This window comes from Eutrigla gurnardus (genome assembly GCF_963514095.1).
Source record: "Eutrigla gurnardus genome assembly, chromosome: 19".
Taxonomy (NCBI): Eukaryota; Metazoa; Chordata; class Actinopteri; order Perciformes; family Triglidae; genus Eutrigla; species Eutrigla gurnardus.
Window position 1 is genome coordinate 7712909 of NC_139930.1, and position 25275 is coordinate 7738183.

Here is a 25275-nt window from a genome sequence, read left to right on the forward strand (position 1 = left end):
CTTGGCTGCCGTGCTCCTCCCAGGTTTGTGGGATTCATACAGCGGTCTCAGATGTGACGGCTCAGAGAGACGTTTTTTAGCTTAGGCTGTGATAGAGGGACAAAAGCCAACCCACATGCTTAATGGACGGGGTTCTGCGAGGATAAGAGGACGGGCGATGTTGGTGCTCGGTCTGCGGACATCAAAAATCAATCTTTACTTCATCTGGTTAAGGTCATTCAGAGAGCCTGTTGTTCTTTAACGTCTCGGAGTTTATTAACTTAGTGTCCCCTCGCTAAGCCGCCATCTTGCTGAAAAGGTAAAGAGTCCTGGAGCATCAGCTGCAAATGTAATCTTCCTCCCCTGAAGGCAGCGCCACAGGCTGCGGCGGTAATTATCACTCCACGCCATGTCTTTGATCAACCGCCATTGTCGGCCGCCGCTCCTGATGTAAGGACAGCCAGCGTGATGCATTCGCCGTGTCCTTCACTTGCATATTACATCTCCTTCTCAGTAGCCCTTTCACTCTCTTTTGTCGTGTGTGTGTGTGTGTGTGTGTGTGTGTGTGTGTGTGTGTGTGTGTGTGTGTGTGTGTGTGTGTGTGTGTGTGTGTGTGTGTGTGTGTGTGTGTGTGTGTGTGTGTGTGTGTGTGTGTGTGTGTGTGTGTGTGTGTGTGTGTGGGGTTTCAGATTGGTTTCAGATGCAGCAGTAGATGTAGCGATGGAAAGGTGCACGTTTGTGGTGGAAATATGGCAGGAGATGCTCTTAGTACAGATTCGCCGAATGCAATTTTGTGTTGGTAGAAGTTTACATTTGATCATAATAGAGTTGTAATTTACTGCTACTAGTTCTCAGGTTTACCAGTCATACCACCTGTAGCTTTATTGACGGTAGTAACTCCCAACCACAAAGCTCCCTCTGTTGGCTTTAAAGGGAACTGTTGCTGAGGAGGCCGACAGCAAAGAACTGCGATAATGATATCACAACATAGAAACACTGCAAAAACCTATGTATCCTTTTATACCATTTTTTTTGCTTTACCACCCTGCCTTCTCTTCACATTCCCATCACTCTCTTTGGGCTAGGATGTGACCAGCAGTACGTCTGATTATTTTACCCAGAAGTATTTCCAGGATGCCGTCCTCCCAGCAGCCTTTGCTCAGCGTCCTGCTAAGCTCTGCTCTGCTCTGCTCGCTGGCTGTGAGCGCCCAGCGAGAGATGCTATATCACCTCCGAGCTAAAGAGAACAATTAGACCATATCAGCAGATCAGAGTGTTGGCAGCCGGGGCACAGCCAGCAGTAGCGCCAGTAATCTGTGGCTTAGCTGGCACCTCGCCACGGCCCGCCGCGGCTCCATGACTCCCATGACACATGGGAGTCACCGAGGGCACCGGCATGCCCCAGGAGCATGCACTCTCATCCGCATGCTATCAGACCGCTGAATTGCGATTCGAGGAAAATTAAAGGGAGCCCGCGAGAGAAGAGAAGGAGCAGAAGGGAGGAGGGAGGGAAAGAATTAAGTCTTTTAATGAGGGCAGATTTTTTTTTCACAGGCGAAAACGAATCGGGTTATATCAACACTGTATCAAATGATGGTTGTTAGTGGCCCACCTACTGTGAAATTATGGGTGGCCTGTTTTGGGTCTTTTCTGCCACTTATCTCGCATTAAGGCTTTTTATTCGGTGCATATTTTAGTTGGTTTGAGGGTGCCAGCAGATAGGGACCTTAACAGACCGTTCAGATACTTTTAATTTGATCTGTCACAAAGGACGTCTGATCATATCTCTGCATGACGGGAGACGCCCTCATCACTACATGCACCTTCATTCACTGTAATGAGGATGTGGGATACAAAGTATAAAAGTGTGGGGAGAATCGCTAAACATAATGTGTGATTTTCTCCTGGAGTGTGTTTTTGACTGAGCAGGAACTCTAAAAGGCACAAAGACATCGGGAGAAAACGGCGAAGAACAAAACCCTGTTGTCGTCGAGCATCCTTTGTGCATTGAGTAGGGCTGTGTTGTCCTGTTCTTGGTTGCCAGTCTCTGAGGTGCTGATCACGTGCTACCATCTGCAACTATTCACTTCTCCTTGGATGTGTTATGCATTGTTTTGCATCAAAAGTGTGTTTGTCCCAATTAGTCCCGGGTTTGCATATTCATTTTAAAAAGTGCACTGTAAATTATGCTGTCGTGCAGAAATACATTCTTGCAAAATAAGGTATAAAAAGAAAGAGCTGTCTTCTCCACCACTGAGCATAATTCACACCCGAAGGGAGACGTCAGGGCTTCAAAAGTTTCCATCCCAACCAGGTCTCAGCTCAACCAGACTGTCTTCTCCAGGCTGACACTACCAGAATCCCACCCGGATGTCTGTTCAACTGTTAAAATAGCTCTAAATCGACCCGCTATAGTTCATAACTAAGACATTTGCATGATTTCCATGGATGCTTCACATTGCAAGAGGATGAAGTTGTACCATAAACTCCCAAAACCTTGACAATGTGGAGATCCTCTGAGGTTAGTTCAGTTGTAATGGCATATTAATTTAGTAGTTCTGAAACGACAAGAAAATGTGTGCCACCAAGTGACCCTAAGCCCCGCCCCCTTCCAGCTGTCAGAGCGAAGGAGTCCACACTGTCACTAACAATTACTAAACAATTTAACCAGGATGAGCTCAAAGTCCAGAAAACCAGCCTGCAAATGAAGAAAATCTCAATCTGAGTCTACAGAGCAGAACCAGATAGTTGTCGGAGCCTCGTTAGAGATTGCCGATGCTTCGCTATAATTGGCCAGTCAGCATTCGAGGGGCGGGCCTTAACTATCAACTCTGATAATCCTTTAAGTAAGTTGTCAAGAAAACATGCCAAAGCAAGCTTTTTAAAATGCAAAGATGTTCAGCAACACCTTTGTTTTGTAAAATAAACCTCAGCCACTGCTCATCAGGTTTTCTTCTTCACTTCTCCCCTATCTATGGAATAAACAGGCTGAACTGAAGTACCAGACGAGTCTGTTTATATAGTGGGAGAACAGTAGGGAGACGTTCCCTGATTGATGAGCACACATGAACCTCCACGTATGTGTCACTCCGAGCATGTTGACATTAGCCTGCATCGTCATGTTGGTTTAAACATCTGTTAAAAACCCTTTTAAAACCAAGCTGCTAAACTATTTTGGGCTCTGGCTTTTTACGCAACTAACTGGATCTCTTGGGGGGGTTTTCTATTTCTTTTTTTTTTTGTTGAGTGTTTTTCCCCTCTTCTCTCCTCCTCCATCCCAACACGTCCTGAGAAATGCTAATGACTAGCGTTTCATCCTCTGCTCTGGTGTGATTTATAAAAGTGACTCACCTGCCTCTCCTAAAACGTCCCTGTGAATAATGAAAAAAATCTGCTTGTCACCTCAAAAAAAAAAAAAAAAAGAAGAAGAAGAATGGAGTAGGGCTGCCTCATTGTTGACAGGCCGCCGCTTCATCCAGATTCCTCTCTCTGCAAGAAACCGCCGTTTTCTTCCCGCGCTGCGGTGAAGGTGCAACTGAGTCATGGCTGCTTCCTTCACGCCAGAGTCACGCCGTGACATGATGGTTTTTTTCCTGGCTGCTGCCTCGCCGATGGCATCATCCTTCAGCATCCCCGCTGCCAGCAGGGTGGTATAGAAAACCCCATTGTGCGCTCGAGGATCCGCATGAAGTCTGAATATCTGTTTATGTTTGTGAGCGTTTGGTGCCGTAGTGGGAGCTCTCAGCAGAACGCGGGATCGGACCGGAACTATAGGGGTATTAACCTAACAGTGACACTGGTCTGTGCGTCAGTTCTCCAGCTCAGAATCCCCACAAGAATTACGACGGGACTATTGACGGTGAATTCCACTGATCGCGAGTGAAGGGATTTAAAGGCAACTGAACGTAAAGTACGTGATTTACTGAGATTTATGAGCTCTCCCCGTCTGCTTCTGCTGCATCCCCACGTCCTGGTGTTCTACTAAATCTCCCCCGTGGCACCGGCAGATGAATAATAGAGGAGGAGAGTTAGCGTGGACTGAAAAATGAGCATCTGTCTGCTTGTGAACAGGCACACGCTCGTGACTGTAAATGTGTTTGTAAAAAAGACGGGAAGACACAACAGCCCGGTGGCCAGAAGGTGAAAGAGACGGTGACATGAAAGACGTGTGAAGCTGCAGGAGCCGCTCCTCGTAAACGGGCCAAAGGAAGAAAAAGACTTTGGAGTTTTCTTCTGCTCAGACTGTCGTGGGGGGGTGTAGGGGAGCACTTTCCATCTATAATGCATCGTGTCTTACTGTTGGCAGAGGAAACACAAGCTCCTGGGCTAGTTAGGGAATGCAACCATTGGTATCAGTGGAGCTCTGCAGCCGGATGAGTCATTTTCAGGCTTTTTTGAAAAGCTGTGTAAAAGCACTGGTTTCTAATCTTTTTGGGTCGTAATGACAGGTCATGTGTCCCAAAAGGGAGAGTAATTTCCCCCCAAGTTTGATTAATTTCAACTTGATTTATGGAATGCGTTAAAAACAAGTTTGTATCCAATCTTTTGTACCTTTTTTGAAAGCATTGGCTACATTTAAGATGGTCATTATATAAACTAATTTAAAAACTAGGTGTTTGTAATGGCATTATGAAAAGGGAGGGAAGCTTTATTACAGATGCCGGATTACTTTTCTATTGGCCAAAATAAACCTCATTTTGATGAGCAGAGGTACGTATCTTTCTTCTCCTCCCTCCCATTAAATGTTACACAACCCCCATTCTTCCTTGAGGCTCTTTGAGGGGGGGGGGAGCTCCGCGCTGTAAAAGAATTGAGGTCATGTAGGTTCCTGTCACGGAGACCCTCTCAGCATTCGGTCTGTCACCTTTCACCACAGGGTCTGTTGAGCTGACACCCTCCGCTGTGTGCCTTCAGGACACGCTCTCCCCTTGCCAACAATCAGTGTATCACTGACTCAGTGTAACCATGGAGACCACAGAACCGCCTCCTCTTTCACTCAACCAGGTTTTCATTCCACAAAGCCTGATGGACACTTTGCAGTTCGTAAACAGTGATGACGTGTGGAAGTGTGGAGTGCAATAGTTATGCAAGGGCATCATTAACCAGCAAAGATGGTGGATGCAGCAGAAACGAGCTGACTCAGCAGACCTGAGTGCTGTTAGTGAGGGAGTCGAGCACATTAGTAAGTTGCGTAAAAATGAGTGGCCAGATATCTTCATGTATTTGGTTGCAAAGCCAAGGGTGTGTCATCACACCAGCAAGACATTACGAGCCGGTGTTTCAGTTTAAAGAGTGACCGTGCCAACTGGTGACTCAGCTGAATACGACCTTGGTTGCTTGTAGTGAGAGCAGTTGTTGAAACGCTAGTGAAACATTTTCAACCTGTTGCTCTCCACACATCGCACCGCCTCCATCAAACTTAGACCTGCAAACCCATCTTTCCATGGCGATCGCGACGCCTCCGAAAATCTCCTCCGCTTTTTTTATCCTGAACACACCTGAACGACTGATAATCGGCGTCCCCACCTTCGCTGCTGAACCAATGACAGATGGTGTCATTGTTCTGGAAAGGACGGGCATTAATCACAGCCCAGACTCATTACCCGCCACGAGAGCGTAAACAAAGGTTGTTCTAAGTGTTTGGACCAACGCCACACGCTGTCATCTTTCCGTCGAGCACCGTCCCCTTTTTCATCTCATCATCCATCGTCGTCTCAATCATCCATTCATCATATCCTAAATGCACCAGCCAGCAGCAGCCAGAACACAAATTGGCAAATTTCCTCTGTGTAATCACACCCAACGGCAGAACAAAAGAGGGAGAAAGGCGAGAGCGAGGGAGGGGAGCATTGTTTGGAAATGGGAGATGGCTGTATGGACTGCAGAAGTGATAAGTGGAGGGCTCCGTCTGCGCCTGCCTCTAAGATGGGCCCTAATTTGCTTATTTGTAGCTGTCACGTCGGCTTTGGTTCGCCCAAATGACAGGCGGAGGCCGCAAACGACAGCGACTTCAACTCTAAACACCAGTCAAAGTCTTTGTAAACGTCTGGCACTCGCTCCTTGGCTGCTCCAATCATTTTTTTATTCCCTCTCCTGCGCTGCCCTCGCTCACTGGTTTGCTTTTTACACCCTCGACCCGTCTAATCTCTTCAATCTAATCTTGCAAGCATGTTTATTTTCTGATTTTTTTTGCAGATAGTGCAAATGGTCGCTGGAGCTTGGCATGTTTCCTCAAGACTAATGGGGGGGGGGGGAAGTTTTGCTTCTCAGTTCAACAGGTTGGGATGAAGAAATACAAGCAGGAGTGTCAACGCGCCAAAACCTCCAGTCCTTCTCCTCTTTCTTTCTTTTTGTTTTTGTTTTTACATCACCACTGCTCATCTTTTCCGTTCCCAGTCCTTTCTTTTTCCCTCCTCTCCTCGCTACGTCTTCCCTGCTCTCCTCTTCTCCTTGTTTCTCCATGTCTCCTCATGTATTAGGACAGAGTCCTTTTCATCCCGCTGTAATCCGACTCCAACAAGAATAAACACACGCACATCTATATGTTTTGGGAGCTTTCCCCCAAATAAGCCCGTTCACATCCAATAGGAGCACACAGCTACATCCATTTGCTTCGTGTTCATCTGGTAAAAGAGCAACAGACAAGATGTTGGGAGATATTTCAGTTAATTTTCTGCTCTGGTTGGTCCTCTTCTCCAGAAAAAAAAGGTGGAATAGAGAGAGTGAGAGAGACGTAAGGAATGAATGGGAGAGAGAGACAGAAACAGCTTGATCTACCCCCCGCCCGTCTCTGTCATCCCCCTCGAGGTGGGGCCTTGCTGGGACTCTTGTCAGCTGAGCTCCCCCCTGCTGAGACCTACAATGGCAGATTGGCAACCCTAATACCACTCTCTTTATCTGCCTGAATTAAAGCCCAATGAAGGGTTATGGGAATTGCTGGCTCAGGGAGACATTTTTTTTCCTCTTTTTGTGTTTATGTACTTTATTTTTCAGGAATTATGTGTGTGGGCGCGTTTTCAGGGGGAAAAAATGTAATCAGAAGGATAGAAGCTCAAGGGGTATCAGTCAGAGGATTAAACACTGAACTAATACAGCTCGATGCAGAGCTGCTGTTAGCCCTTTATTAAGAAGGATGTGTGTGTTTGTTTTCAAAAGGATGCAGTGTGTGTGTGTGTGTGTGTGTGTGTGTGCTTACAGGAAGTGCTTGTGAGGCAACAGGATGTGCAGGAAGTGTTTGAGCCGCCAGCTAGGTTGCTGCTCTGAGGATTGCTGATGCAGGGGATGGCAACGCAAATATTCTCCTTTTTTGTCCCGCGATCACTGCTCGACAGCAGAGACGCCACAAAGAACACGGGAGTCCCGTAATGTCAGCCGGGACGGAGACGAAGCACTCCGGGAAAACGGCTGCGATTTGGACTCGTTCCTCTCGGCTGTCAATTCATTGAGTCATCCATCAGTTTTGTGGTCCGCAGCACGGAAACGGAGGGATGTGGTCAATTATGAAATGTGGCCGTGTGATAGAGAAGCCACTCTCATGACATAACTTGTCTGCTGCAGAGAGAGCAAAGAGAGCATGTTGGGCCAAAGGGCTCATCCGAGGTGACCTTAGGTCAACTGTAGAGGTGGATACATCGTTCCAGTGTGGCGTTATCATTTTATATGGTAAACTATACACATCTGGAATCTGAATGAATATTAAATAAAGTTAATTAATCTCATTGTTGCAGTGTTGCTCATAAATATCTGACGTCCCACGTTTTATATTGTCCTGCACAAGTCAGCTGCTAATTTATGTAATGCTTAGAGAAATGATTTCGGCTGCAATTAACCATCGTTTTTATTGTCCATCAATCCTCTGGTTATTTTATTTTCTATTATGTTCAAAGTTGTAGCTTTAGATGTCTTCATTTGTCCAATCAACAGTCAAATATATCACATTCACCATCATGTAAAGCATCAAATTGTCACATTAAAGAAAATGAAACTCAACTGTTTATTTTGTTCGAAAAATGAGTGAATCAATAACCTAAACAGTTGCAGATTTATTTTCTCTGGAACTGTTACTCATTGCAGCTTTAGAAACATTTCTCCCTACATTAGGAAAAAAAAAGAAAAGAAGCCTCCTCCGTGACGTGCGGATGGAACGGACAGAGAAAGGAAGCGACTCGAAGGACGGAGACGATCATTAAAAGTAGAGGAGGCGGTGTTGAAAGACGGGACGGAGGGATGTTATCGATGCACACACAACAATGTCTCCATGTCCTCGGTGACATACAGCAGTACCTCCTGTCTGCTCGCCGCTCCTGCCTCTCCCATATCTTCTGTGTTGACAGCTGATGGGAAGATGGCCCGCCCCGTCAAGGTCAAAAGTAGACTGTGTGTAAGAGGGAGGAGACAGACGTACTCTTACATTACACACGACCTTATCCTCATCACTACCTCTGACTTCAATGTCGCTGCACATTATTATATATTATACATTTCACTCCCTGGGGACCACTACCCCACTCATCAGTCGCATACATTATGGATATACATCCTGTCCTCGTGGATCCCTGAAGGGAAGCACTTCTGATGAGGTAAACTTTTCAGCGAGGGACAGAACGGTTGTATTAGACAGCAGGAGGTGTGCCAGATGTGCTGGATGCTTGGTGCCAACGACTTTGGACGGGAAAAACACGAATTAGCTCAAGTTTCAAAATGTCCTTATTAAAAGATCCAAGGGTGTATGTGAGCTACTTGGATGTCAAAAGTTTTACGTGGCAATCATGGTCTTAATGCTGAGCGAATATTCAGAAAAATGTGATTAAAAGGGATAATATTATAATTAACACCTAATCGAGATGTTTTTCTATTTTTCCAACCAGACCACTTGACCTCCTCGCCCCTGGCCTCGCCCACGTCCCACCGGGGAATGCACCCGTCCCTGCTCAGCCCGACGTCCATGGGGCACTCCGGCTCTCTCCACTCGCCCATCAGCTCGCTGAGTTCGCCCATGAACGGCCTGGGCTCACCCTTCTCCGTCATCAGCTCGCCCATGGGTCCCCACTCCATGAACTCGCCGGGCATGGGATACGGCCCCAGCGTCAGCCCCCAGGTGAGGCCTGTGACAGACTCGCACATATATGCACGCTACTTCTGAAGAGTAGGTTACAGCTGTCCATTCAGGCACATACAGGGGCACACATCAACACACCATGGTGAATCTAACCTGAAAGGGTGGGATAATTAGCCATGCTTCCACTCTTTATGCTAAGCTAACCATCTCTATCTTGCTGTAGCCTCATATTTAACAGACGGACATGAGTGTGGTGTTGATTTTGTCATTATTTAACCCCAAGGAACCCTAAGAAATGTGTTTTTAAAAGGTGTCAATCTACATTCAGAAAGCAGAAAGTTTCATGTTCAACATCCCTACAGGGGCGGTCCTAGGAATGTTTAAATGGGGAGGCCCCGGGGTCACAGTAATAATAATAATATTAATAATAATAATAATAATAATAATAATAATAATAATAATAATAATAATAATAGGTGACTTGATGAAAGCTTTATATGACACTGGCCAGCCCTTTGAAACCGTTCATGCTGCCCTGTAAACTAGTATCATGTACCGTCTCAGAAGTGCAAATTGCAGTTGCACACACACACACACACACACACACACACACACACACACACACACACACACACACACACGTATATAGTCCTCCTCAGCCCGGCCCCAGCAGACAGAGGCCCCGCTTTGACCCCGTGCCACAGTTAATCAAGGCCCATTCAACTGGGATTCCACAGTACTTTGCTCTGTCACTCTTTCTCGCATATCTGAGGCCCGTTTGTCACTCTCTCCCGCCACATTTAGCTTTCTTCTCTACCCTTCCATTCTTCTTCTCCCTTCCCGCTGTCCTCTTCCCTCCGTTTCCCCCTGTCTTGTTTTCATATTCCTCGTCTCTTTCACACCATCTCCATTTACTGTCTCTTCCTCTCTGTCTTCGTCATTTTTTTGTTCCATCAATAAGCCTCAATTTCTTTTGTGTGTATAAAAACACACACACACACACACACACACAATTAAGACATCAAAGCCTGCAGTGGCCCAGTTTCTGTCCGGAGCCATATCTAAAATTGAAATATCCCCCACCCCCCCCCACCCCCCAAATTGCCGTGGTTGGCCTTTTCTGTGTTTGTGAATAATTGTGTTTCAGTGTGTCGGGAGTGTGATGTGCTCTCGCCACTATTGTTGGGCTTATCGGCCAAGTGTCCCACATGTAACGGAGTTAAGGGTGGATTAGAGGCACTTTCAGAAAAGCGGACTCTCTCATTGCTAGAAAGGCTCCCTTCCCTCTCCTCACCTCCCTCTCCTTCTGATTCTTCTACACGTTTTAATTCCAGCACTTTCATCTGCTCTGCTGTTTCTGTCCCGGAGCTACATACTCCGTATGCAGGTTGGATGTGAGCACACGTTACAGTTGATAGTCTGTCTCAGTCTGTAAGAGGAGCTGTCGTGATTCTTTAATATTTAACATGTAAATATGTATAAATTATGGGTACCGTGATAAATGTCATGCTCTTTGGGTGTTCATTTATCCTAACTGCCACTTGGCCTACATCCGGCCATTTCTAACAGTGGTAGAAAGAGCAGGTAGCATCCGTTTCTGCCTGGTGACAGTTTTGATACTGTATGTACAGTAATTACTTCAGTTATGTCGGATTTCAAAACTAATATTTATACACGGATGTGACTTTGGGCGAGGTATCGAAAAACGATACCAGCTGCCCTGAAATGAATATTGATATTGATACTGAAACGATATCTTCCTTTGAGAAATACTGTGGTTTTTTACACCCTTCTTTCAGTAAAGGCATATATACTGGTAAGGCTGAGTGAAAGGACGAGATTTCTGCTGCAATCTGACATTCTATATAATAATAATAATAAAAATAATAATAAACTTTGTATAGCACCTTTAAAAACATTAAGTTTAACGAAGCAAAAGCACATATGTATACTAGGGGTGTGCAATATATATCATACTCATACTTTCACTGTTTAATCTCAATACCTGCTCTGGTGATTTCAGTGTTTTTAGATTTTATTATACTTGAATAACTTAGTTTTAAGTTGATTAATATGACCTGTTTTTCTTAAATACATTGTTCTTATTCATAAATCCATGACATCATCTAATATACTGGTAACAAGAGCGAGCTAGTACAATACAAGGCTGTTACAGGCACATTTATTAGGGATGCAAAATATCGCCAATTATCGTTATTGTCAAAATCCCCCCAAATATTTAGATTTTAGAATATCACACACCCGAGTCTATACACATGTACACATTATTCTACACGTATGTACTGCTTATAAATGCTAAGCAGGGGGATTTTAAATAACAGAGAAATAAAATAAATCAATAAATCAAATATAAAAATACATGTTTTTTGTATTGTTCGGGTAATTCCACCAATACTCAAATGTTGTTTGAGTGCCAGTGTTGAAATATTTCAACTGGTACCCGGCCCTAAATCTGACAGCTACTCATGTTTGAGGATTTGCGCTGTTAACCGTGGCTGTTTTGCATAAGAGCGAGAAGCTGCCGCTCGCTGCGGGCGGAGGGCGGCGGTTGGACGCGAGTGGCTCAGAGGTTAAAGATGGTGTCGGGGCCCTGTGGTCGCGAGGCGCGGCACTTGTGATGAGACGTGATTGGAGTCAGACGGCGTATGTCACTTGCTCTTCACACTCGGCTGACTCGCCGTTCTTCATGAGCGGCTGACTGGAACGGGGTCACAGCTCGGCCTCCTCCCTACTTAACCACCCAGGGGCCGGTGCAAGACCCCCCGCCTATGCTAACCGCTCACACTCCAAAACACTCTCCTGTCACCACACTCATCTCTCATACACTATGAGGTGTGTTCTTTACACACACATATATCATCTCATAAAAGAAAGAAATCAGATGTTTCTTATGTGTCTTACTGTCTTTTTCCTCAGAGTAGAACAGGAAACGTGACTTTTAGATGCACCGGCGGTTAAACTCAAGGTGATTCAACTACTCTGGTTCTTATTAAAAAATCTCCAATGAAAAAAAAAAAAAAAAAAAAAAAAAACAGTGACTCTTAAATATCCACCACATCAAAGATGTACATGACAACATGATGAAAGTAGAAGAAAGGACGAACAAAACTCCCATTCTCACTGAAATCGTACATCCTCCGACGGCCAAACCACATGTAAAGAGACAGACGTCCTTTATCTTCAGCCAATTTCCTGCATCTCAAACAACAGCGCTTCCCCCTTGAGATCCGTCCAGAACAGCCAGACACATTAACATACTGCGGTTGCACACTCTCATTAAGTTGTGTCTATTCTTTGCATCGCAGCTATATGCTGTGTGCGTTGTCAGAGTTCGGCCTCACACATAAACTTTGACACGAAAACTTTGCGAAATCTCTCCTTTGTCTTTCGCAGTTTTGACTTAATAAGGTTCGTCATCTTTTGATTTCTGTGCGGTACGAGGGGAGCGATGGCGAGACATCTACCCGGGTAACTGGTCAGGCGGGGGGGGGCGGTGCCAAGCCGCAGTCATGCCCAATAGGATCAGACCCATCATCGGTCGCGTCTGTGGGCTTGAACCCAGTGGAGATACAGAGCATCTCTCGATCACAGACACCACAAGTCTCCCCGAGCAGCTGGACGGGATTATACGCCGGGTTTGGAACGCATTTTACACTTCCAACGACATGGGCGAGTGTTGTCTGGCTGTTGTTTTTATTTCGAAAAAAGGGGTCCTTTATCGTCGGGCCACTGCCGACTACCTCGATCTGCACCCCTCTGGCTCTCCCTACCCTCCCAGGAGAATCCTAAACCAACAACAGGCCTCCAGTGTCTCTCAATACTCCTTTAGAAATTGTCGAGAGTTTCTGGAGTCGAACACAGAAGAAACACTAATGCGAAAAAGGTGTAAATGTTTTACAAGAAATGGAACACGCGCTTAATAAGTTATAAATGAGCGGCACTGGTGATGTCATGCGCCGGTTTTGGGTACGTTGTATTTAGGCGAGGGTCGCTAGGACACTGAAGCACAACACGTTTGGAGAGGAAAAAAAGAAAAAGAGAGTGAGAGGGAGCGTAGTGGACCTCAGCCCCTTCCTGTGTGGGAGTAATAAAGGTCCACTCTGCTGCTCTGGTCGTAGATGGACCTCGCTTGAGTCACTCTGCATGACATCATGGTTGCTTGGCTCTAATGGCTGCACAAAGAGGCTGTGTGTAGGGTCCCAGGAGAACAGTTAAGGCTCTCTAATGTCAATCAACCCTCAAATGGATGGGGGAGAAGAATGTTTTTAGCCAAAGCTGTCTCCAGGTAGCAATTAGATGCAGTTTTAGAGACCACGTTTTCCCCCAGCACTGCTAGTTCAGGAAGTGTAACTAATGTGTAGAATTAATTTAGTTGTGTTTGAGTCGAAGTTTAGTACTTAGTGCCTTAGTTACTAGAGAAGAACTGTGCTATTCTTAGAGACATGCCTTTTTTATTTCAAAATGGGACTTGGATGAACTGTTAGCTGTTTATGCCGTTAGCGCACACTTCCTGCATCTGTTTCATATTAAAACTGTTCTGGGAGCAAATTCCCTTCTCTTCCCTGGGAAGCTTTTATTGTGAAACACATGCAGGAAGTTTTTATTTGTGTTGTTGAAAGATGAAAGCACAGTCGGTGAATGAGACCATAACCATATTTTCTTTTAAAAGAGAAATTCAGTGGTTAGTTGTGGAACTAATGTTTGTTTGCCACGTAGCCGTGATAGCACAGGTACTTCCCCGTGGTATTTCTGCCGTTATGTGTTCTAACAGACCTAAGGCCCTCATTTGAGAGCTGACAGTATGATGCGTGAAGGTGTGTGTTCTGACTTGTGTGGGGCCACACAGGAGGCGATGGCAGCTCTGAGGGATAGAAACGGTAAGATGAGGTTTAGGTTTCAGAGAGCAGCCTCCGGACGCCGGCTCTAGACGTTGTGGTTTAAATGCCTCGGAGGCACACATTTATTTTAAAGCTTCATATATTCCCTGTAGGGTTTTTAATTGCATCTGGCGGTGTGATCTGACCGTCTGTAGACAGACATGTGCGCTGTGGTGAAGTAATGACCCCAGCTATAGGACCAATTCTACTTTTTCGCTGTAGATGTCCGCAGAACATTAGTGTAAAGGCAGGATATAAGAGGCAACCATGTATCATTTAGCTGAATAAGAATAGATGCACTCACAACTCAAGACTGACCTTTTCATAAAAATAAAAATAGATCTGTGAGATGAAGTAAAAAGTAAAAGTCGAGCAGCAAACTATGTCCTGCCAGATCTGGTGTTAATCAGCCCCCATTTCTTCTTCGCAGAGCTAATCAATACCTCACTGGATAACACTGATTATTACTGAGCATTAATCAATAAAGCCAGTTAGTTGTGAGTAACAGGTAAACCAGTGCTGAACAACAGGCGGCTGTTAAAAGCAGGAGGACATGCTCAGTTATCCGCTGGATGGCGGGCGGTGGGAAAACTGCACGGTCGTGTTTTTTGTCCAGAAAAATGAATTTCCATGTAGCGTTGTAGACGCTGGTTTGATGAATGGCCTGATGATAATGGACACTGGAGAATGAATCACTGCATGGCTCTCGTTTTGACACAGAAAATACTTCTTGATCCATCAGCAAGGGACTGGAGGAGACACCAGTCGACGGTGGAAACAGCGGTGCGACACTCCCACGGAGATTTACAGATGGGAGATGGAAATAGTGATCGCTTATTTGACAAGGGAAATGGACGGGCAGTTAATTGCTGGAGGACTTCCTAATGGACAATGGAAACACCTCAATGAATCAATGCATGCCAGACACATGACATGAGCTTGGCCACTTCCATATACTTGAGCTTATTCAACATTTTTTTAAACTGGATTTTGAACTTATGAACCCGGTTTTCACAGCAAAGTACAAATCTGCAAGTTTCTGTACTCACTTTAACTGCAAACTAAACCAGATGGATGCAAATTGCCGACAAACACGGTCAAACCAGGTTTGGGAAAACAGGTCAGGGTTGGTTGAATTTATTGGAATAACTTAAAGGAATACTTCACCCGTACAATGACCATTCATACATGAATTACTCACCTGACGTTCCGCTGAGTTCTTGAAGAGAACTTTGCGTTCCTCACAAAAACAGAAATGGTCTTCATGAATTGATTTAAATGGGGGCTGCATTTAAAAAAACTGTTTTAAAGAGGAAGGTTTGAATGAAGATGCATGTGTTTGAGGTGTGTGAGAGTTTGTGAACTAGCGACAAATGGATTTTATCATGCATCGGGATAAAAAACAAATAATTGTAAATATTAAGTGACTTTTATTAAGGGAAAATATAGAGCCTGATTTAAAAAAAATACATGATAGAAAAATAAATGGTTGACCATCCTTTATTTATGCAGGGAGACCTTATAATTCATGATCATCTTATTTAACATCATTTGATAGTTTTTCACGAGAAAGGATGTTCACTGAAAAAAGAGACTTCTTATCTGTGACACAATGATACTATTTGTTTCCATTTACTTAAATTCTTGTCTCCCTTTTGATTCTCTGTTCAAATTGGGGTTTCCTAGGAGAAGTCAAGGTAACAACGGGTCAGTAATTGTTATACGAATATCATTTTGTGGGTGAAATGTTCCTTTATCATCATTATCTTTGGCTTTGATTATATATTAAGATATTAGTCTCTGAGCCACAAACCTTAACAAAAAACAGTATTTATACTTTATGTTCATGACTCATTGTGGATTAGACCTAGATTTGAATGGTCAAGTCGTCATTGATTGTGTGTGTTGCCAAAAAGATAATAGCAGTTTGTTAGCCAGAACAGAACGCTTGTGATTGGACGTGACTGTTGGGCAAGAAGTGTAACAGCCTGGGGCCCCACCTACCAAGGCCCTAACAGATTCATTCTGATGTTAACATATGAAAAATATTTAATGATGTTACTATTCTGACTCATTGTAACCCAAAATAACTTCCAGAAGTCCCCTAGAGCACTTAAAAATATATGACTCAGCCGGTAAACTACTGACTGTGTACTACGCTGTATTAGGTGCTTGCAAAACAGAGTTTGTTTATTCAAGGTTCATTAATAGATTAATACATTTTTAAAAAGAACTATTTTGGGACCCCAGCATTACACCCCGCTAGTGTGAAGTAGATCGGATGAACGGTTCTCCAGATATGTGGATATGTGGACAGATGGACAGAACAAGACAGACTTGCTTTAGTGACAAGCAGGAAGAATGATGAAAAAGAGGCGTCTTTTATCATAATAATATTGCAGAAATGGGGGCGACACCTACTGTGTAGTTGTCACCTATCACACCCAAAATGCTATAGGATAAACACATTTTCACTTTCTGATATATCACTGAACAACTAATAAACTTCTTGGCGGCCAGAAGCCTGTAGTTTACGATTGGACTTCCTGGTCATGAAACCCTTTCATTGGTCTCTTTTGGCTTCACAACACAAACAAAACTGCAACATCATCTTTTTTGCTCTTTTGTTCTGTGACGGTTTTCACACTCACCCTAAAAAGTGTGATATTGTTCTGAAAAGAGTAAAGCAAAGTGAGAGAAGCTTGTCACCATCTGTGTGAAAGATTTATATCGTGAGGATGAGAAAAAGAAGACAGGAAGGTTGGAGAAGCGGAGCGTCTCCACGGTTGAGCTGCTGAGTCAGTGGTGGGCAGCAGCACTGCTTCCTATAAAAACAACCCTCATGCTCGTCCACACACACACACACACACACACACATAGCCAAACGGACACAGTGATGCACAAGCATGTATGCATGAAATCCAGGAACACATGCATGCAGACACACACTCACACACACACCTGACGCAAGACTTAAAAATACACATATGCATGCCGCCGACCGACACACTCACACACACACACACACACAGACACACACACACAGATGCCAGAAACACAGATCCAGCCACGCTGAGGTGAGACAACAGCTGAACGTCACTATTCCCGCTTCGCCGCTGTGAGCTTCGCTGCCTTTCATGTCACTGATAGTCTAAATATCCTTTTTTCACCGCAACAAAAGTTTCTGTCAAAACACACAAACAGACGCAGACGCCAGCAGTGCTCGGGATGATTCATATTTTGTGTTGTGGCCCAGCATGGGGCGAGTGTTGGAAACCTCCGAGCTGTCTCGAATAATGTCGGCTCCGACTGAATCCTCTCCGCCGGGAGAGAGAAGAGAAAGCGTGGTATTAGAGCTGAGTGGCAATAATCTCGCAGCTGTTTTACAAGAAAGGCAGACCTCAGAAGGATTTGCATGTTGTCACTAAAGACTTTATTAATGCTTAATGAGTATTTGATGCAGTCGCTTACAGATCATCAATAAGCCATTAAAATGCATTGTGGGTTGCCTGGTTGTGAGGCCACGTGTAAAAGAAGAGTATATCCTCCGTCAACAATCTTGGATGAATCTGGAAGGACTCTGGGCGAAGGATGCACAGCATCAATATCAGTATATCAACCAGACTCAATAAGGTTAGACGTTATGGATTGTTGTAATATAAAAAAGCCATTATACAGAATATTTGCATTTTATGTCAGTCATCAAGCCCGCAGTAATAAATGCAAGCTCATAACCTGGCAACGCAGAAGTGCCTTTTAATTAAAGCCGGTACGGCAGTTTGTTATTGATCTGTAAAAAATGCTTTGAGTTATGAGGCCCATCACTGTACTTTTAATGTGTCGGCAATATTCCTGTTTACACTTCCTCTTGTAGAGTTTGATCTTGATTGATTATTTGTTGTAAATATTGTTGACACAATGACTCATTGTGACTATAAACATTTGAGGATTCATTTCTCTTCGCTAGGAATATAAAGTCCCATCGAGATTATTTTTCACGTCACCGCGGTTAATACTGACATGTAGAAAAACAATGAATATTTATTGAACAAATTGCGCATTAAGAATGATCTTCTAGATGACTTAATAAATAATAAAGTCTGAGCTGCTGCCCAACAGCAAAACTGTGGGAGATTATCTTAATAAATATTACAGATAATTAGTTTTTTGGGAATAATAGTTGATCCTCTATAAAGCCCCATCCCCCATTGCTCCTCCATCAAGCTGTCGGAGCCCACACTGTCACTAACTGCACTCCCTGAATAAATATCATCTAACTTTTGGGAATGAAAAGGCGATTTCAGATACAGAAGGAGCTCCAATATGTGTTTAAGGATATTTGCCGGATGTCAAACTGGTTTATCAGTATCACTATTACATAACGTTTAACCATGACGAGCTCCAAATCAATGAAACCAGCCTGGGACTGATGCCCCACTGTGATTGGCCAGGCTCCGTTGACGTGGCGGTGTCGGTAGAAAGGTGGATTGTTAAAGGTTTCCTATATTGTGCACGTGGACTCACGTATGCAACACAACCTTTGTTTACCAGAAAACTAACATGTGGACACACTTTCCTTTCCCTTCCCTTATGCTGAGAGGCCGTCCACATGGAAACGTTTTGTGTGTGTAAACGCACAAGTCTTGTTCGTTTCGACCGGCCGTCCATACGGATCCAGCGGGGCCTGAAAACGCATTTTTGAAACCAGGTCCCAGGGTGGAAAAAAAAAAACAAAAAAAAAACGCTGCCCCTCCAGTTCATCTACGTTTTCTTGTAGACGGCAATAACACATACACTGACGTCATCGCCCCACTCCTCGACCCTCGAGCCTGACTTCTTCCCCCGCGATGTCTCATAACAACGGCGGCCTACGTGCTCTTGAACGTGCTGCAGCAGATATTCTGCTTGTCTGTACGACAGCGTATCAGGGCCACTGTATGAAAAAACCGGAGCTGAGAGAGGGGGGCAATATTCCGGGGAAAAAAGTTGCAGAATTGCTACTTTTTTACGATGCTAACAAACAACCAAACAATCCATCACGTGTGACAAGGCCTCGTTAAGGTCCTTATAGGGTGAAGGCTGTTGATGCTTATTGTTGGATTTATTTTTATGGGCCAAATTGTCATCTTATTGATATTCATTGATGGTGGTCAGCAGGATAGTAGCCATAGCTTTCACGTGTTGCCATAGCAATGGCAAACATCCGGTCAAGCTCCGTCTCTTCTTCTGCGTTTTGGTGTAGCAGAAAGAGCGCCACATACAGGCCTGGAATATGTGTCGTTTTCAGTGGATTCATCTGGATGCAGATTTTCGTAAAACGACGCCAAGGAAAAACGTAGGAAAAAAGTTTGTTTTGGTACGCGTGGACAGCCTCTGAGTTCAGCCACATGACGGACCTATTTGCAGACGACCTCCAAGTTCATCTGCAAATAACTGAAGTGCAGCCTCAACTATTCTGTAGATCGTAAATACTTTGTACCCACGCGTCGGTTGGTTTGTGAACTGCGTGCGTTCCAAACAGGTGTCGCTTCAAACTATACCGTAATCGATCCCAAAGGGTGTCCTGCTCTGAGTAAATATACCCCCAGGGTCTCAGAAGAGCGGCCCGCATTAACACGTCCTCCGTGTGAAACCCGATCCCCCCACCTTCCGCTGATATGTGTCCGGATAAGACTCGCACACGCTCACACCTCGGGGGGACGGGGAGAACGTTCTCACTCATTCCTCCCATAGTTTGTGGCACGGCTGAGATAAGTTTGCTTTTAGAAGGAAGTGGTTTTGTCACAAGGTGTCAAAGGTGAAAGGTGTCATTAGGTTACATCACGAGCTGATCCCTGTCCACACCTCTCAGGAGGAATCTGGTTAAGTGTATCCCGTCCACTCACACCTCCTCATGTTCCCTCCTTGGACAGTCTATCCTGCCTTGAAGGGAATTAAAGCTGCGGAAATTAATTGCGTTCCGGGGAGTGATCCAGTTTTAGGGAATGAGATGTACAACAATAAAGTGGAGCGTTCTATTCCTGGCCGTGTTGTGCCGCTGCATAATGGAAAGCCTGAAGAAGGAATTCTGTAAGAATACCATGAAGATAACTTTCTCTGTTAGAAAAAAAAAGAGGTGCCCTTGAACTGGAAAGCGACTGAGGTTCCACATGAGGGTAGTGCATCGAGGAGCGCTGCACTAGCCAGGATTTGATGTCTGCTTTTGAAGTGTCTGCATGAGCAAAGTCTGTGCTCTGACTCTCTGAATCAAGCTAAGCCCGTCTTAAGGAGAGGCCTCTCCTCCGCTCTTCTTCCCTTTCTCCTCTTCACCCCAGGGATTCCTTTCTTTCTATTTCACCACCGTGTGTGTTGTCATAGCATACTAATAGTTTGAAGGACCCGCTCGGCTGCCTGGATTCTTTCTGTTAGATTGAGTGACAGCTGGTGGTGCACTGATTGATCAGCTGATGATCAAAACAGGACAGTTTTCAGCCGATTGGCCGATCGGTCTCGTATTTCAAGTTCAAGCTCTACTCAGTAAAACAAGTATTGGGCAAAGGTAAATTATAACGCTGTCATGATGTGTTCCAATGTAATCTGTGAAATGTAGTTTTTGGGCCAGAAACGTATTAAAATAACCTTGTTTGAAGGAGATGTTTTCACAGCAATATAACATAGATATAAGACGTGTTTAACTTCCCAACACTCGCTCTAAGCAGTAATACATCATGAAAACGACTAATGTCAATGGTTTTAATCAAAGCAAGTGATAAAATAAATCCACCATCATATATTTCCTAATCAACTGGATTGTGTGTTTAACACAAATAACCATTATGGATGACATTAATCAAGTAAAAGGCTAATACTTACAGTTTTTGGCAGTTTAGGCTGCCGGGACGTTTGTAAAATAAAAAGTTAGGCAGGATTCTTGCTGTCAAGTTAGGTTTTTACTTTTTAGAAATAAAAATGTGAATATTCAGGTCAAACTTTTAAGAAATCCGAATCAACACAGATAATGCATCTCTAGTAGAAACATAAACCAAGCAATATGAGATTATATCTTATGTTGCATTTTGTTACAGTAAGAAAGTTGAAGTTATTTCTGCCCATGTCAAGCTTCCATTGCAATCGATCGATTGATTGATTTGTTGATCGACAGAAATGCAACAGCAATAATCTAACCATTGATTAATTGTTCAAATCAAACATTTGCTGGTTCCAGCTTCTCAAATGTTAACATTTTCTGCTTTCTCTCTTTTCATGATCTAGTTAATTGAATATATTCAAGTATTACACTGCCTCAGACAAAGCAAGCAATCTGACATCACCATTATTCGAGACTTGAATTAAAAGATTAATGGAAATTATAGTTAGATTAATGAAGCACAATCATCTCTAGCTGCAGCAGTAGCTTCCTTAAATAAACGTGGTTTATGTGTCTTTATGAAACACAGCTTGTTGTGTTGCACCCATTTGGAAAAAACCTCCAGCTCCACTGTCGACCCTTCAGGCCTATCGCCTCATCAAGGGAATATAAATTCATAAGCTTTTACATGTCTGAACACTGAAACCAGCGGTGGGGCACGGAACACATATAATGATGTGTATCAATTCTGTGCAGAATCTGACACCCACAAGCATTACCAATCGAATGTCCTCCACAACATGTTACATAACAGCCGCAGCACATGGCTCTCATGTTGAACATGGTACTGCAGGGAGTCTTACGTTCTACATATCCAGCCCTTGATGTTAAAAGACCCTCGTTTATTTATTTCGCTCCCAAAATTTGAAGCCAAGCCTTTCACGTCTCCTCCCCAAAAAAATGGGGTTTCCCAAGATGATGAAGCTGTACACACAGCTGGCCTAGCTCTCTGCGAGGCGTCACATGTGTGTGTTGTTGGGGAGGGCGCTTGTATTCTATTTCCAGAACTGGTCCTGAGCCACTTTAATCCCCCCTTTGCCTCCATTGCCATGGGCAGGAGAGAAAGAAAGGTCCCCCCTCAAGCCCACCCCACCCTGGGGAGCAATGTTGCTGAGATTGAGTTGCAGGTTTCCCTGAAAATAGATTGTGAGTGGAGGAGTGTTTTCTGTCAGGCGGACGGAGGCTTTGATAGAGACGATATCGGCAAAAGAGATAGCTCTGTTAGCGCTGCACGGGAAAACACTAGACTCAGGCGTTTAACTGAGGTAAGACCTCGTGTTGTGCGTTTGTGTGGGTGAACGTGCAGAGATGTGGGCGTGTGCACACGCCGCCGGAGCTGGATCCAAGCAAACCATGCAGCTTTCTGTTGTGCTTTTGTGTCCTGGAGACGCTCCTGAAACTCAGCTTATTTCCTGTAAGAAAGGCTTTTCTAGCAAGAGGCAGAATGTTGCAATATGTAGTTATAAAAGTTATAAAAATGTCAATATTTAGTTAAAATAATGTTGTACTATATATATAAACAAACTATGGTCACTCCTGTAATATTCTGCAAAAGATGACCTTTTTCCCCCTTTGTGTTTCTGATGAAATAAGTCTAAAACACAACATGGAAAGCTCTGCATCATAACAACCTTAAAATTAAGCTGATGCTTTGTGTGCATGTGTGTTTCATGCCGTTCAGTGTGTATTTGTGTAAACAGGGTGTGAAGAGCAGGCCGGAGGGGGTGTGTGGGGGTGTGAATTGAACATTTTCATGTGGCGGAGTGCTTTCTTCAACCTTTTCAACCCACTGAACCGACTCTTGGATCCATTGTTCAGATGCAACCAAACACTCAAACCCACATCGGCTTCATATAGGAGATCCTAGTCTTTCTGAAGCCAAGTTCCCATGACGCCGCGTATGCCATGCTGAATTATATGGGAAGTGTATAAAATGCAGACGCCATCTAGACTTTTTTTTTTATTTCATGCGATGGTTAAGAACTGTGGTTTGGAGTATTTCACTCAGTGAAAGTTCTGTAAACTGTTGCTTCAAGTAAGAATGTTTATGGCATTCCTGACAACTGACAATTTTTCAAACTTTGAAGTTATTTCAGAAGAATGAAATTCCAGAGTGTAAATGGGATGCCGGCACCCACAGCAGCTAGGTGTGTACTTGTCTTTGTGTGTATAACTGTGTAAACAGATGCACGTCCATGTGGTGTATCTCTGTCTATGTCAGACTTCCCCTTCACTCCCGAAAAGTGAAGCCGAAGTGCCTTAAACTCCCATTCCTTCTAATGGCCATCAGGAGGAAACTCCTCTGTTGTCTGATTGTACAGACGTCTAATGACCCTCCTTCTTGTTTTATTACCATTGTAAACATGAGTTTATGGTCTCAATCTCTAGTTTCAAGTCTTCTTCAATCCAGCATGATGTTCATTTAGTACATTATGGTCCATTTAGAGTCCAATAAGGGGGGTGTGCTTTATGAATTTGTGCATGCATATATTTGCATATGTACTTTGTATAAATGTGTTATTATCTTAGATGTTAAGGGTGAATAACTCTTGGTACTTCCAGAGAACTCATACATCATACCTGGACATGTTTCAGGTGTTTCAGGTCCTTAAAGAGACATAAAGGGTGAATTTACAAGAGCTAACAAAAGCCTATGTAAACATTGCTATCTGTTTTTCATGGCTCGGGAAGAGTTTTGTCATGTCTGCGAGGCAGGGATGGTCTAACAAAAGAAAAGGTTACTAGAGTCATGGGTATTTTTTTTATTGACAAGCAATTCGAAAACTAAGAATAAAGGGTGTTTTGAAAAAGTGTGAGTCATTGCAGCCTTGAGAGATCCTTGAGCATGCAGCCGTAACAGGGCATCCGGAATATTCTGCAGTTTGCTGCAGCAGAATACGAGATCACGATTAATCAATGAATCAACCTTTAGAGTCACAAAAGCACACCAGTGTGTAAATCCGACTCTTGTTTTGTCTCTTGTCTCTTTTGCAGCACTATCTTTCATAAATCATATGAATAATCTGTAGAGTACGCTTTACACAAATAGAATCGATAGTGGCACCCAGAGATGATAAATAAATACGCTCTATGCAGAGTTTTGCATCCATATGTGGCGTGTGGCTGCTTGGTTTATACAGTATATGTTTGTCAAAGAGACGTATACATCTGTTCGTCCAGTTCGTAGCTAATGTACTCTGTCAGCTCCCTGTAAACACAGCTGAAGATGACAAACTCTCTCCCTCCATTATTGGTCTCTTCATCATAAATACAAAATGCTTAGTTTGTCTTGACTGATCCCTGCGGACAAAACAGAATACTTCAGAGCCGAGACGTGTTTGTGCCATCAGACGTGTCTCACATGTGGGAATGAAAACACGTCGGGCTACGTGAGGCTGCGTGGCCGCTCTGCTCGTCTCCAGACCCTCGGCTGTGGTTTGTCCGGGTCTGGATGTCCTCCTTTTCCCAATTCTTTCACAAGCCGGTGCCATCCAGTACATTTAGTGGTTTAGGATAATACAGGTTTTTATCCTCTGGAAACAGCGTGGTGCTAGTGATAATAATTAGATTCCCTTGCTCTCCACTCTCAGAAGCAAAGAGGTCACTTTGAGATGAATTTAAGAGGGGGGGGGGCAGCTGAAGTAAGACTTAAGGCTGCAGTTGCACCGCTGCTAAAACAAATGCTGCCTCTTTATTCCCCTGTACTGTTGAATTTTGCAGTGGAGTTATGCTAGCGCTGAACATTTGGGAGCCAGCGGGGCTTGTTGAGAGCATGAATAAAAGAATTCCTGGTGTGGAGTGGTGCAGGGTCCTGCTGTGCTAGATTTAGATCTGAAACAGAGGGGGGAACAGGAGGGAGGAGAGAGACGGGGAATGGAAGAGGGTAAAAGAGCTGCTGCTGCTGGGACCGCTGACCATCTGTATTGAGTATCAGAAGTCAAAATATCCTTTTCACTTTCTGCGTTTGGCGAATTGTTCCTGACATGTCTGCATGACACAACTTCACTCGGATGTATTCGTACGTAATCAAACCTTCCCCGTCTCCCTTGCAGACCTGGCCCTTACTCAATACATAACGTCATCGTTTAGCTACGCCGCACCAGCTAAGCTATGCGACGCTATGATGTTGCCGGGGGCTACGTTGTGACCTGTTGCTGTGTGTGTGTTTGTGTGTGTTGATGTTCCAGCTGAACTCTCCGATGAACTCGGTCAGCAGCTCAGAGGACATCAAGCCCCCGCTGGGCCTCAACGGCGTGATGAAGGTGCCCGCCCAGCCCTCAGGCACCATCCTGTCGCTCACCAAACACATCTGCGCCATCTGTGGCGACCGCTCCTCAGGTGAGTGACATCAGAGTGGGATGAATGAGCTACTGTCCACACAGGAAGCAATGTACAATTTGTAAAAAAGATAGTTGAATCCTTTTTTATATTAT

General features: G+C 44.2%; 1 protein-coding gene across 4 annotated transcripts in view; it reads left to right on the top strand.

The window, feature by feature from the left end:
- The window catches only part of rxraa (retinoid X receptor, alpha a), a 99183-nt gene that overhangs the window by 48835 nt on the left and 25073 nt on the right, over positions 1-25275 (top strand). For 2 of the 4 annotated variants that reach the window (XM_084035079.1, XM_084035081.1), the window contains exons 3-4: positions 8847-9076; positions 25030-25180. In XM_084035079.1, coding sequence (XP_083891205.1) covers positions 8847-9076; positions 25030-25180 — 381 coding nt within the window. Of the gene's footprint in view, positions 1-8846; positions 9086-25029; positions 25181-25275 lie in introns of all 4 variants that reach the window. The other 2 variants (XM_084035078.1, XM_084035080.1) reach the window with 1 other exon arrangement.